Source organism: Colias eurytheme, chromosome 22 (assembly GCF_061535395.1).
Source record: "Colias eurytheme isolate Ceu_HAF_F1 chromosome 22, ilColEury1 Martin Lab GWU primary, whole genome shotgun sequence".
Taxonomy (NCBI): Eukaryota; Metazoa; Arthropoda; class Insecta; order Lepidoptera; family Pieridae; genus Colias; species Colias eurytheme.
Genome location: NC_143001.1, coordinates 8,375,544 through 8,390,722, shown reverse-complemented (window position 1 = coordinate 8,390,722; position 15,179 = coordinate 8,375,544). Strand labels below are relative to the sequence as shown.

Here is a 15,179-nt window from a genome sequence, read left to right as displayed (position 1 = left end):
TCACACTGTTTGTATATGCATTTCCTGAGGACATTTACTATGGTAATGTTTATTTTTTTACACCATATGAAAGTAGAGATTTCAATGAATAAAAGGCTCTCCAAGTTTTTGAAAAAAGCCGATATTTTGACGGGTGACTTTTCGATTGAAAATTAGGTTGTTTTTTTGGTTTTAATTCATAATAAGGCGAAAAAATAAATTTTTTCAATCAAATAAATTACAGTGTATTTGGGACATAATAAAGCAAGTTTCCACCAAATTTCGTAGAAAAAAAAAATTTTTTGAAGTAGATAAAAATAAAAAACCAAAAACTTGGTTTTTTGAATTTTTCACCTAAATTTTGAGGTTATGTGAAAAAATTGTCAATACAAAAGTTGTAGATCTTTTTATTACCTACAACTTTGCCATTGAATTTTTTTCCGTAGGACTTGTAGTTTTGTCGGAAATCGAGAGAAACCATTTTTTTCTCTTAAAAGCTCCCCCCTCCCACTTCCCGAACTCGGATTGACCGTAATTTATTTTTCCTTTTATTTTCATCATATTCCCCTCCATTTCTAATGGGTTTCATCCGTGATCCGACTGCGATTTTTTTGCACTTTTATTATTTTTAAAGGGATCTACCCCAGTCTATAAGGGTAGTATCTATTTATCTCCGGGTCAGTAATAGTGCACCGTACACCGTGACAATGCGTGACGCGCGGCGCGGCGGCGTGGCGCGGCGTGGCGGAGCGGGAGCGGCCGCGGCGTGCAGTGTGGCAGTGCGCGTGTCCCGCCGAGTGCACGCTGCACAGGAAATTAGCATAATTGCGCGGAGACAAACTCTTACAAACATACTGAGAAAAACACGATTGCTTGTTAGGTAGCTTTCAATAAATATCATTCTAAAGTTTTATGCGGTCTAACACAACAATATAACATCATACTTTTTTCACACCAACCCTTCGTCGGATATAATATTATACTTGATTTCAGAGTTTATTTCTTGTTCTTAATATGTACGAATAAAGGCGATCGAACAGGAAGCTATCAAGAATACAGTACTACAGTCGAAACCACTTAAAAAGTGGTTTGTTGTCGGTCGAGGCACGCCGTCTGTGATGTCACAAGGACCACTTTTACGTCATGTTTTCCGATTTAGCTTATTATTTATCAATTAATATAATTCGAATATTTATTAATTACTATAATTCGTTTTTGCTTAAATATATTCATGAAGCTAGGAATTCTTCTAAATGTTATCCATTCCAGGGAAAGAACTTATTCCGACTGAATGTTGGAATAGCTAGTCACTCATACATGATTAGTAATTAGAATCTTATAATTATAAGACTTGATAATATTGTCAAAAACCTTTGTTTTAACTAGAATAATATTGAATAAATAGTTAAAGTATCAAAGGCCCTTCGCCATAAAAATCAAAAAACTTTTCCGAAATGTGCGACCGTCAGATTTTTGGAGACTAACTTTTTTAAAATACACAATTAAGCATTTTTTTATGCTATATAACAAATCCCTACTTCCTTACTATCCCTATCCCTACTAATATTATAAATGCGAAGTAACTCTGTCTGTCTGTCTGTTACGCTTTCCCCTGAGAAAGAACATAGGCTACCTTTTATCAAAACACCACGCGGGGAAGCCGCGGGCGGAAGCTAGTAAAAAAAAAATATCGTTAATGATACCATCTCCCATTTCAATAGGCAGGGTCACTAAGCCAGTGTGCCAATCCTACTTTGGTGACCTTAATTCATCGTACGTTATGAATATTGACGGACGCTGCTATCGACATAGTGATACGAATCTGAAAACTATTGCTCTTCGGTGGCAACTGGCAGCGATAAAAAATAAAAATACGTGGCTGTTGAAAAGATGAACCAGTTTCCAATGCCAAATACTAATGAATATTCAAAACATAAATACCACAATATATCCAGAAGAATATAAAGAATTTAAGTTTCAAATACCAATATTATTTTAAAGTTATGTATTTATTTATTACAAAGTTTATATTCAAGCACCTGCTACCAGTCTGCAGCAGGCACATAAAACTATAGTTATTTATTATATTGCGATGGGCATGTACATGAGATATAAAAAGCTTTATATTGATAACCAATTTTATTGCTCAGATAATCCACCAGATATAAAACTCATGAAAAATTCATGAAATATAAAACTTGAATAGGGTGCTCTATGGTACATCCTTGGAAAATCTCTGTTTATTGCACGCCTCATAAGCGAAGCGTTGAGGTGGGTACTACTGTGACTTCGCGCAAAACATCTGATTTTTCAAACTTAAAATGTCTTTATGTATCATACATTGCACTTGTAAGATAATACATACACACACATATTAAGAAAAAACACTATTTTTAACGTTCATGATATTTTTGATGTCATTTTTGTTATTTAAACTAGTTAAAAAACAGTTTAAAAAAGTTCTGTCTTGGACGTCCGTGTGTCTGTATGTGCGGATCCTTTTTCTTGTTAACACGATAGCGACCGAAATACTTTACTAATCGAGTCTTTTTTTTTCTCTTACGCTTGACTATGCTCAGGAATAGAACCCTTTCATTTTTCAGGGTCTGATTCGATGTGGTTTAATTGTTATTAAATAAACAAAAATAATAATTAATAAATATTTATTAAAAAAAAATTATGAGGCGTGCACTTTTGGATTTTCCAAATTATTGTTGTAATTTGCTATCTCTTTTATCTGGATGGATGGAGAGGAGGGGGTTAGTAGAAGCCTTTATTTATTTTTAAAAGGTGATACTAAAGGCATTTTTTTTAATTTCAAATCGTATCTTGTACGGTTTTGTTTCTATTACTTTGTACCATCAAAAAGAATAGATATAAATTTGATAGTAGTAAACCAAAAAATTTTATTTACCAAATATCGGTCAAATCTGATTTGACCGATTTTTTCATGATGTCGGTCGCAGAATCTGTTCGGCGTCCGTAAAAATTTTAAGTGAAGCTTTCACCCCCATTACTACACACATAAATAAATCGTCCTGTGATGAAACTAATCTAAGGCCTCAAAAGAAACATTTTCATGGACTCTATCTCCGGCGACTGCTCGCGAGCAGCACGACCACGATATTGTAAAAGCTACGCACGTTACTATCGCGTCATACATCTAGATTAACAAATGTAATTTTTTTGTAGATGATTATCGTGTTATCGCACGTTAGTCGTCATCAGACTAATATCGATGTTAGATTACAGATAAAACGGCATGTTTATCAGTTAGTACTTGTTTGAAGTGCTAATTGTTTAATTGGAGATATCACTGTTTATTGACGCAGTATCACGGATTACTAAATAGTTACTGTAGTAGGTATGTCTTCCAGATTTGCAATCGCCAATTAATAGGTCCTGATAAATGTACGAGTGGCGTAGCATAAAACATTCATTCAAACTTTAGCTTGCACACAGTGCCGTAACGAGATTACCGGTAGTCTTTATTTCCCAGAAAACAAGACAGAATATAAATGAATGAGGTAGAGTAGGTGATAATATGCAATAATAAACTGTTGGTTTGGTGGCAGTGGAAAACCCGCAGTTTGCTATTGATTCCCTGAATGTCTTAGTAGTTACTAATAAGTGCAAGTCATGTGCAACTCATATATTATATCTTGAGCCTCTTTTTCCTGTTTCGTCAAATTTTATTGTTACGTTAATCTTAGTAAAGTAAACTCGTACTAAGTAACGGAAATGTTCTATCAATATGATGGAATACTAGTTCACAAAAAAAGTTTGAGAAGGTTTGGGAATATTCGTTGAAAAACCATTTTCATGTTGTGTCAAGTTGTGTGTCAATTACCACGGTGCATTTAAGTGACAGCAAATAGGTAAATAAACATAGCAGTGGCGTGATACCAAACTAAGTATATTAACATTATGGCGCGGCGGTCCAACTAGGTATTCTTTTTTAGCAAGAGCTTTAAATTAATAGATAGGTATTGTATGATGCTCAAAGGATTTGTTTGAAATTGCCTTGCAATGCGTGTTGTTTGGGAAATCGGTATAAGTAAAGAAACAACAACGGTGGTCGATTCTCGTATAAAACTAACTTGTTTGAAGGCCGTTGTCTGCTCTGCTGAAACTGTTTTCAGTACGAGTGATCCATCCGTAATTTTTATATGATATGCGCTTTCACAAATTTTAATGATCATTCACCTGGCTATTATTCTCAAGTGTTCGTACGTTTAGATCGGGCTTATTGATTGTCCGAGATAGTAAACAGCTAGTTTCAATTAGATACCCCGCTTCGCCTAATAACGAGCAAAACGCCTGTCGCTCGTTCGTAATAGGAAGTAGGATGGTAGCATTATCATTGAAAGGTTACCGGTGAGTCACTCGATATCGCAGTAACCTCAAGTATCAAGTATCGCGGCAGGAGCCGCCGGGAGAGCAGCGGCGCGGGCGCCGGGCTCGCCTGCCGCGCGCGAAGGTCGCTGGTCTGCGCGAAGCGGGCTGTGTGCGTGCGCGCGCGTGTGTGCGGGCGCCGTTAGAGGCAGGGCCTTGACCCCGCGTACCTGTCGTCGGACTTCGGAGCCGCCGGACAATTACCCGTGAGCACACCAGAGATGCAATGCATGCTTTCAATACTAGACCAGGGTCGATAATTTTTGAAACAGAAAAAAATAGTAGTAGGATGAAACCCATTAGAAAAGGAGGGGAATATGATAAAAATAAAAGGAAAAATAAATTACAGACAATCCGAGTTCGGGAAGTGGGAGGGCTTCTAAGGCTAAAAAATGGTTTCTCTTGATTTCCGACAAAACTACAAGTTCTATGGAAAAGAGTTCAATGGCAAAGTTGTAGGTAATAAAAAGTTCTACAACTTTTGTATTCGCAATTTTTTCACATAACCTCAAAATTTAGGTGAAAAATTCAAAAAACCAAGTTTATAAAAAACTTATATTACTTATATCTTTTTCAAAATCTCTGTAATTTATTTTTCCTTTAATTTTTATCACATTCCCCTCCTTTTCTAATGGCTTTCATCCTACTACTATTTTTTTAGGTTTTTATCATTTTGGAAGGGATTGGCCCTGGTGTATACCTCCACTCCACCGCGCCGCCGCGGCCGCACCGCGCATTGGAGCCCGCTAACTTCAATTATTTATGACTACCAAATGACTACAGACGAGTGACGACACAGTTGACGAGTGTTGAAAATATATCATCTCAAATTGACACTAAGTATTACAATACGGTTGTATATTTAAAATGTCAAACTTTTATACGAACAATGAATGTATACAAACTGTACATATAATATAGTGTTTGTGAGTGAGTATTATTACATTATATATTTTATTATTAAATATTAAATAATATAAAATATATGTTTAAAGGAACGTGAGTTATTAATCATCGCATGGAAATATTACTTTGTAGAAGCTAACGCTAGCCTCTAGCTCACTCTGATTGATGTGCTACTCGCTAAGAAAACTGATTGTACTAATCCGAAGTTGATTTGCAGTTTGCACATCTAAAAAGATAATGATATTTGGTTGAGTGACCCGTGCACGGTGCACTGTACGCGTGTGATGGCGGGTGCAGGTTGATAATGTGACTAAATACTTGCGGTTTGGGATGTTTGTTGCAACTTGCAATCAATCATTTCGATTTCGCAATCAATGCATTTTTACGAGAACCCTCATCAACATACAGGCTGTATGAATTATTTAAGTATAGCTTATTGATATTTGATGTCTCACAAGTGACGAGTACCTATTTGCTACAAATTGTTGAGTCTAAGGTTGCTTTCCTGTTGGATCTATACAAAAAGTGTGGATATTGTAATATCGAACACTAAACCCGGCCAGTGGCCAGTGCGTAGATTAGAACTCGAACACAACCGGCTGCGCAGTCGCGCTTCAGCTGTAAGTAGTAAGTACATACTACAATGTGACTGGTCTTTAATTTATAAGCAGGTTTAACTGGAATCGAGATATTTGGAGCAGTGGTAGTAATAAATACTATCAGCTGCTCGTCCAGATTTCGCTGATAATTCTGTATGTTTCTGAATGAAAACGATTGCAATAATTCAAGTTTTCGTATATGCCAGTAGCCACTTCATACATACAGTACTAGATACATCACTAGATTGAAGTATCGACACAGTTCTGTATACATTTCCGTCAGTCACGTAGTTTTTAGGTCCGTCAGGCAAGTAACCATTTTTGGCATTATTAAAAAATATCAAGCGACTAGATCTCCGCCCGCGTCTTCGCCCGCGTTTTCAAAGGAAATCCCGCATAGTTCCCGTTCCCGTGGGATTTCCGAGATAAAACCTACCCTATGTGTTAATCCAAGATACCTTCTATATGTGTGCTAAATTTCATTGTAATCGGTCCAGTATTTTTTACGTGAAAGAGTAAAAACATCCATACATCCATACATCCATACTTACAAACTTTCGCCTTTATAATAGTAGTAGGATAAAATATTGACGGTAACTTGTTGAAATTAGATGTATTATCAAGGGGTTAGCTCATGTCATGTCGAAGGGTAATTATGTTAAAAGTGGGAACTGTGCATTACGTGTAATCCATTATTCCACACGCGGGCGGGGCGGCCGACCAGCCACTGACTCACGTCACTGGCGACGCTCGCTCAGGAATTTCCGTCTTTGTCTTATTATATGGGATTTCCTTAGATTACAATATCGTCATTTAAAAAGAAAGCTTCACGAGTACAGAACCGAGACCCAATTAGGTTCGTGGCGGGTCGATTGGTACATGCGAATGTCTTAGATGAATTCGCGATAGTTAGCTACGATTGCACAATATTCCTCGTAATTCACGTACTTGGGAAATATTTGAATAGGTATTTATTATTATTGGTTGAGTAAATCGTTCTGATTGCGACCTTCTTCGCGTTTTTTATTAGCACTTTTATCGTGTTAGTTCACTCAAGGTTTGGCAATCGATGCTTATCCAATATTAATTAGATGGAAATATTGGATTATTGAACATTTTTATTTGAAAAGCCGCGACGATGTACCTAATGGTATATAAACCAAGGATAATTCTGACTTTTCTGAGCTCTGACTCACTTGAGACCTGAATGAGAAACGGAAGGCTAATCGACACATTTGAGAAACATTGGCCACTGACACAAATGTGAATGCACCGCATCTCCCCTCAAACTTAGTAACTTATATTCTTGCAATTGATCTTCTTCTGTTGTTTAAAATAGTACTTCATTCAATTCAATACAATTTAATCAAACGCATTCTTAATTTTAAACAATTCATTTAAAGTAATGTGATGAACAATTGACAGCTCCAATTACTCTTGTTAATTAACCGCTTGTTGAAAAAACTGCGTTGAATTTATGCAAGCACCGTAGGTACCTACTCTCAATCTAAATAACCCATTTATTTTGATTTAAATCGATTGAAAATATAACGTAGCTCGGAATTCCAAGTTCCAACATGGATACAATATTTCCCGAAATAACAAAAATATAATTAGTTGCTTGGTTAACGGATTAATAACCAAAAAAAAAGGTGCCAGTTTAACGGATGTAAATTAAAATATCAAAAACGTGTAATTAAATCCTCAAGTTTATATTTTACTAGCGGTCCGCCCCGGCTTCGCCCGTGGTACATATGAAAAATAGATGTTGGCCGATTCTCAGACTTACCCGATATGCACAGAAAATTTCATGAGAATCGGTCCACCCGTTTCGGAGGAGTATGCAGACTAACATTGTGACACGAGAATTTTATATATAAGATATTGAAAAATTTGTCCTATTAATGCGATTTTGGGCTAATAAAAAAAAATGTGAGCCGTCATGGGACGCCTGGCAGATGTGAAACATCGTTCGGTTTACAAGTGAGCCTATAGATGTGTATAGCGTGGCGACCCGTCGCCATGGCAAGCGTCGCCACGTCAACAATTCGGTTTACAAGTGAGCCTATAGATGTTTCACATCAAAAATCATGAATGGATTTACCATCAAATGTATTATAAATATAAAAATATATGCTCCTAAAGGTGAGTATCGACTTCGCGCTCCAAGAGATCGAACATTGGCGCGCGCTCCAGCCGCGTGAAATGGATACCAGTTTGGAACGCGCGCCAAAATGTTCGTTGGAGCGGTCGAACGCGGAGCGGTCGAACGCGGAGCGGTCCGTTCCGTGGGGTGTCGGTTTTTTACCGCGCATCAAACGTGGCGCGCGCGCCAATGGAGACGGGTTTGTCGTATTTTTTGTGTTTGTTGCGCTCCGAGTAATAATTATGGATAACCAAAGTTTCCGTAAATTAATTCAGCTATATGGTACGAAAGAAGTTTTGTGGAACAGTAAAATTTCTTCGTATCATAATAAATCGCTTAGAGAAGATGCTTGGAGAGAAATCAGTAGTGAAATGGGAGTCCCTGTGCCGGAGTTAAAGAAAAAAATGCTGCTGGTGCTCGTACACGACTAGCTTCCGCCTTCCATGATGAACGGTCAAACACTGGAACAGTTGCCACGCGCGCCAGGCGCGCTTAGTTGATATACTTCAATTATTTGGAACGCGCTCCGCGGAACGCACTCTCGGCGCGGTCATTCATGGCGCGCGCGCCAGGAGCGCGAAGTCGATACCCAGCTTTAATGTGTAGCATGAGCAGGCGCGGGAGATGGGAGGGCGCGGCGGGCGAGCGCTCGCCGTGCTCGCTCGAGCGGGTAATGTGTAGATTGGCGTTCTATTGTCGCCAGATGTACGAATTTTCCACACGCGACCGTCAACCGTTTTATAATTGTTTTATCACGCCCCATTTCATTTCAATATATATCATGAATTCCAGAATTGAATCGATCGCATCGAACGTTGCTACAATGTGCGCAGTTGCAAAAGAATATTTTCTTTAGACGAATCCATCTGCACGAGTCGCGTTACGTCAAGATGAATTATTAATTCGACGATGATGTAATTACAGGAAATCCTTTTACCCGTTCGCTTAGTAAAACATGGTGTAGAACATTGTAAAAATGGAATCATTAAAGCCCGAAACCAGATAGGTTATCAATGACAAAGCCGCCGCCCGGAAGATAGTCGTGACACGATTACAATTTAGATATTAATTACACTCGCACTGATTGGGCACCGGATTGGCAAGTCGTGGCTCCGTGCGGCGCGCATCCTCGGCCACGGCCGCCGCAAGGCAGTGAAGGCTGTCGCTGTTGTGCTACCTGCTACCCCGCCGCGCCTGGGCCGCAACTGTTCACAGTTGAATGGATCCGAGCCGCGAGACCTTTCGTGCCAGGCTCTCGCGAGGTGCGTGATTCCTTTGTAATTATTGTTCTTGAATATCCGCTTGTTTCAATAAGGTTTTTTTATTTATTTTTTCTCAGGTACGATTACGTTATGACGCAAAGCTAATTGTTTTAAGAGAGATTTAGACAGACGTTCGCACTTATCTCAATTTTTATTTATTTATGGATCGCATGAAAGGCATCGCAATTCGCAGTGAGACTTTGACTCTGACTTTCTTATGTGCTGTTTGTAATAACTAGTAAATGATTTAATTATATATGATGTTTTAATGTTTAGGAATCGAAATTGTGTTGGAATCGTTTGTATTTTGGACAGGTGCCTACTTAATAACGAGTACTTATATGAAATCATTTAATTTGAATCATTTATAAAGTAAGTAATATAAATAATATTATGAGGGTGATTTATGGCTCTTACATTTATTTTTGTTTGCATTTACATTCTGAACTTATTCTGATTTTATACTTGCTGCATTATTTCCTCGTTGACACGCTCTTAACCATTGACCGTGACCGTTGCTATCAGATATCAATGTGAGTTTCAGACACTTCTCACTGCTATCGGCTAGCTTTGTAGGATATATATTTTATTGCCAGTTGCCTACTGAATTATATTTAAAGTATAACTAGTACATCTTAATTCCCCACTGTCTCCGTAATGTGATTTTAAAATTTTATGAAGAACGATACTTAAAGAAATGCATAGACGTGTAGTAGTGGTGATAAATGATCCTCACAGTGTACCGTGCACGGTGCAGATGAAGGAGGTAGGAAAGTAATACAAGTGACGAGAATCGAGATATACTATACAGACAGAGTAGTACATCAACAATTCAATCTAAAATATTATAATGTAACACCACGTAACGAGTTACGTTTGTTTACACAATTATATTTGAACGCGATGTGTTTTGTTCGATAGTGAGTGCAGGTTTTCCCTTTTTAACGCGTTATTATTTGATAAAGCCAGTGATATAATTTTCAGTTAAAAATGCTATTCATTATCGACGCCAATTTATTAAACAACTTGTATAGCGATTACGGTGGGTCTACTTTAATGTGTTTCTTAGACTACAATAATTATTGTGACTCAAGAGCAGTTTGAAACTTTAATATCCTTCTTTTATACCTTATTCAATAAGTAAAGTAGCTAATTGTGTAGTGGTTGCGTAAACAGTTACATGACCATTGGTATTTTATTGTTCAAATAGGTATTATTGCACGCCTCATAAGCGAAGCGTTGAGGTGGGTACTACTGTCACTTCGCGCAAAACATCTGATTTTTCAAACTTAAAATGTCTTTATGTATCATACATTGCACTTGTAAGATAATACATACACACACATATTAGGAAAAAACACTATTTTTAACGTTCATGATATTTTTGATGTCATTTTTGTTATTTAAACTAGTTAAAAAACAGTTTAAAAAAGTTCTGTCTTGGACGTCCGTGTGTCTGTATGTGCGGATCCTTTTTCTTGTTAACACGATAGCGACCGAAATACTTTACTAATCGAGTCTTTTTTTTTTCTCTTACGCTTGAGTATGCTCAGGAATAGAACCCTTTCATTTTTCAGGTTCTGATTCGATGTGGTTTAATTGTTATTAAATAAACAAAAATAATAATTAATAAATATTTATTAAAAAAAAATTATGAGGCGTGCACTTTTGGATTTTCCAAATTTTTTCTTATTTTCTTTCTTATTAAGAAACTAGATTTCCGCCCGCGGCTTCGCCAGCGTTTTCAAAGGAAAACCCGCACAGTTCCCGTTCCCGTGGGAATTCCGCAATCTTCCGTATCTTCTCCCATCTCACGGAACCGTTGTATTAAGTTCTCTTCAGAATTATTTCCGAGAAACACGAAATATAAGGTTATTTATTATTATTATGCATACCATGTTTAATATAAATTTATATTTGAATCGTTTCTATCGCCTTAAATACGTATTTTATCATAAGGGGTTTGAAACTTTTTGTATGGACGCTGGCATATCGACCCGCCGCCATTTTGATTTTTTTTCAAAATTGCGGCGCACGATTAAAGTGGTATGTATGGATAGAGGACACATAGACGAACAAAAAATGTCTAATAACATAGTACCCTAAAGCATCACATTACCGAGATATTTGGAGGGAAATATTCACTTATATGTATAATATTATTATCTCCAAGTATCGTGTCTATATGCATAATATTATCTCCAAATAATCACTCCCAGGTAGATTTTTATTATTAACAGTTTATTGGAAGAAAGTAGGTACATTCATTACATAAAAATATTTATTCATTACATAGATATATTACTTACATATATTTTTTTATGTAAGTAATATAATGAATACCTACTTTCTTCCTGTAATAATAAAAATCTACCTGGGAGTGATTATTTGGAGATAATATTATGCATATAGACACGTAATAAGTCTATTTTTAGTGTTTGTCGTTGTACTCATAATTGAAAATTTTCCTCCAAATATCTCGGTAATGTGATGCTTTAGGGTACTATGTTATTAGACATTTTTTGTTCGTCTATGTGTCCTCTATCCATATATACCACTTTAATAGTGCGCCGCGATTTTGAAAAAAAAATCAAAATGGCGGCGGGTCGATATGCCAGAAAGTTTCAATGCCCTTTATCTATAATATTATTTTTTATTGACTTATCGAAATTTTCCTGACTTATAGAAATTTTCCTGACGTATAGAAATTCTCCTGTCTTATCGAAATTTTCCCGACTTATGGATTTTTCCTGACTTATAGAAATTTTTGCGGCTAAGAGAAATTTTCCTTACGTATAGAAATTTTCCTTGCTTATAGAATTTTTCCTGACGTATATAATTTTTCCTGACTTATACAAATTTCCCTGACGTATAGAAATTTTCCTGACGTATAGAAATTTTCCTGGCCTATAGAAATTTTGCTGGCTTATAGAAATTTTGCTGGCTTATAGAAATTTTCCTGACGTATAGAAATTTTCCCGACGTATATAAATTTTCCTGGCGTATAGAAATTTTCCCGACATATATAAATTTTCCTGGCGTATATAAATTTTCCGGACTTATGGAAATTTTCCAGCTCATAGAAATTTTCCTTTTTTATGGAAATTTTCCTGTCTTATAAAAATTTTCCTGGCGTATAGAAATTTTCCTGACGTATAGAAATTTTCCTGGCTTATAGAATTTTTCCAGGCGTATATAATTTTTCCGGACTTATGGAAATTTTCCAGCTCATAGAAATTTTCCTTTCTTATGGAAATTTTCCTGTCTAAAAATTTTCCTGGCGTATAGAAATTTTCCTGACGTATAGAAATTTTCCTGGCTTATAGAATTTTTCCGGGCGTATATAATTTTTCCTGACTTATACAAATTTTCCTGACGTATAGAAATTTTCCTGGCCTATAGATATTTTGCTGGCTTATGGAAATTTTCCTGGCGTATATAAATTTTCCAGCTCATAGAAATTTTCCTTTATGGAAATTTTCCTGTCTTATAAAAATTTTCCTGGCGTATAGAAATTTTCCTGGCGTATAGAAATTTTCCTGGCTTATAGAATTTTTCCGGGCGTATATAATTTGTGGCGTATATAAAAAGCATCAACGTGAATAAAATAGCACGTGCGGCGTCGCGACCACGTGCTTGAAGGTTAAAATTGTCAGGAAGGAAGTTACTCGTCGGTTGGAACGAGGCAAGAAGAGGAATCGGTCAGATACAATGGATTCATTATTACACGGACAGGGAGCAATAAAATTGGAAGGCTCCAAGAATTGGAATATATGGCGCTTTCAAACTACGGTCTTGCTGCGAGGCCAGGGCTTGTTTGACATAGTAAACGGCACTACAATAAAACCCGAAAATGTTGGCGAACGTACTCGGTGGATAACTTCCTTCATAATTTTTCCGGACTTATGGAAATTTTCCTTTCTTATGGAAATTTTCCTGTCTTATAAAAATTTTCCTGGCGTATAGAAATTATCCTGGTTTATAGAATTTTTCCGGGCGTGTATAATTTTTCCCGACTTATGGAAATTTTCCTGACTTATAGAAATTTTTGCGTCAAAGAGAAATTTTCCTCACGTATAGAAATTTTCCTGGCGTATAGAAATTCTCCTGTCTTATCGAAATTTTTGCGGCAAAGAGAAATTTTCCTCACTTATAGAATTTTTCCTGGTTTATAGAATTTTTCCTGACTTATACAAATTTTCCCGAAGTATATAAATTTTCCTGTCGTATAGAAAGTTTCCTGACGTATAGAAATTTTCCTGGCTTATAGAAATTTTCCTGACGTATAGAAATTTTCCCGACGTATCGAAATTTTCCTTGTTCATAGAAATTTTCCTGGCGTATAGAAATTTTCCTTTCTTATGGAAATTTTCCAGCTTATAGAAGTTTTCCCGATTTGTTTAGTGGGACACCCTGTATACAATACTAGTTCTAATTTGAACGATTAAAACAATATTTGGAATAACAAAAAAGAATATTTTCTGTACATAGTTGCTTATATCGCAATTAATATGAGGTATTATTTCCATTGCAGCATATAAGGGCGTGAGTGTCGGGCGGCGCGGCATGTGGCTCGCGACGGGCGCGGTGCGGCGCTCGCACGCGCTGGCGCTGGCCGCCCTCGGCGCGCTGCTGCTGCTGCTTCTGGCGGCGCGCGTGCCCCCGCCCCCCGCGCCGCCGCGCCCCGCGCCCTACGCGCCGGCGCCCTCCGCGCCCGCGCCCTCCACGCCGCGCGCCAACACCACCACCGCGGCGGCGGCGTCCAGCGCCACGCCGCGCCCCACGACCCGCGCCCCGACCCGCGCCCCCACCCGCGCCCCCGCCCGCGAGCCCGGCGTGGTGCTGACGCGCGACCTGTACGAGGCGGGCCACGAGCGGCCGCACCCCGAGCTGTGCCCCGCGCTGGGCGCGCACGTGCAGCTCGTGGTGCTGGTGACGTCGGCGCCGGGGCACCGCGCGGCGCGCGACGCCGTGCGGCTCACGTGGGGGCACTACGCCGCGCGCCGCGACGTGGCGTTCGCGTTCGTGCTGGGCGCGCCGCCGGCCGAGCTGCGCGCGGCGCTGGACGCGGAGGACGCGCTGTACGGCGACCTGGTGGTGGGCCGCTTCGTGGACTCGTACTCGAACCTGACGCTGAAGACGCTGTCCATGCTGGAGTGGGTGGACACGTACTGCCCGCGCGCGCCGCGCCTGCTCAAGACGGACGACGACATGTTCATCAACGTGCCGCGCCTGCTGCGCTTCGCCGCCGCGCGCGCCAACGCCACCAACACCATATGGGGCAAGGTGAGCTGCGATTATCATCGAACAGATTCTCATTCAAACGTATATAGAAAAACGAAAAGAAATATTATAATTTTGCTCGTGTGTACAGTCACCAGCATAAATAATATATTACTATTTGCAGATTAGTAAAAATATCTGTCACAAGAACGAGTTCAATAATATCTGTCTGCTATAAATTCAAATTAATTTATTTGCCAAAAAACATGGTATACATAGATGTTAACAATTGAGTTCCAGCATGTTCAGCCGTTATTAACAGCATGCAAATTATGTCACTTAATTATAAATCAAAATTTCATTTATTATTTTCATTATCATTACATTTCACATTCTACAATCATTATTAACAAAGTCAATCAATCAAAGTCAAAATTTATATTTGAAGTATTCTGCCATTGTGTAAAAAGGAACGCTCTGCGAGGAATTTCACTAGTTGCCATTTTAATTTATTAAGTGGCAGTGATCTTAACTCTTTAGGAAGATGGTTAAAAATTTTGATAGCTATTCCTGTTAAGGAGCGCAGTTCTACACAAAGGCATGCGCAAACGCGTCGGGTCTCTTGTAATGAAAAGCGAGCAATCCTCAAAGGTTGTGAATAAGTTATGA

At 38.4% G+C, this 15,179-nt stretch overlaps 1 protein-coding gene across 1 annotated transcript in view; it reads left to right on the top strand.

Annotated features, from left to right (window-relative positions):
• Positions 1-15,179, top strand: part of LOC149898820 (beta-1,3-galactosyltransferase 5-like) — a 28,373-nt gene that overhangs the window by 9,628 nt on the left and 3,566 nt on the right. The window contains exon 2 of the mRNA XM_090114862.1: positions 13,822-14,573. Within this exon, the coding sequence (XP_089970988.1) occupies positions 13,854-14,573 (720 nt within the window). The 5' untranslated portion in view covers positions 13,822-13,853. The remainder of the gene's footprint in view (positions 1-13,821; positions 14,574-15,179) is intronic.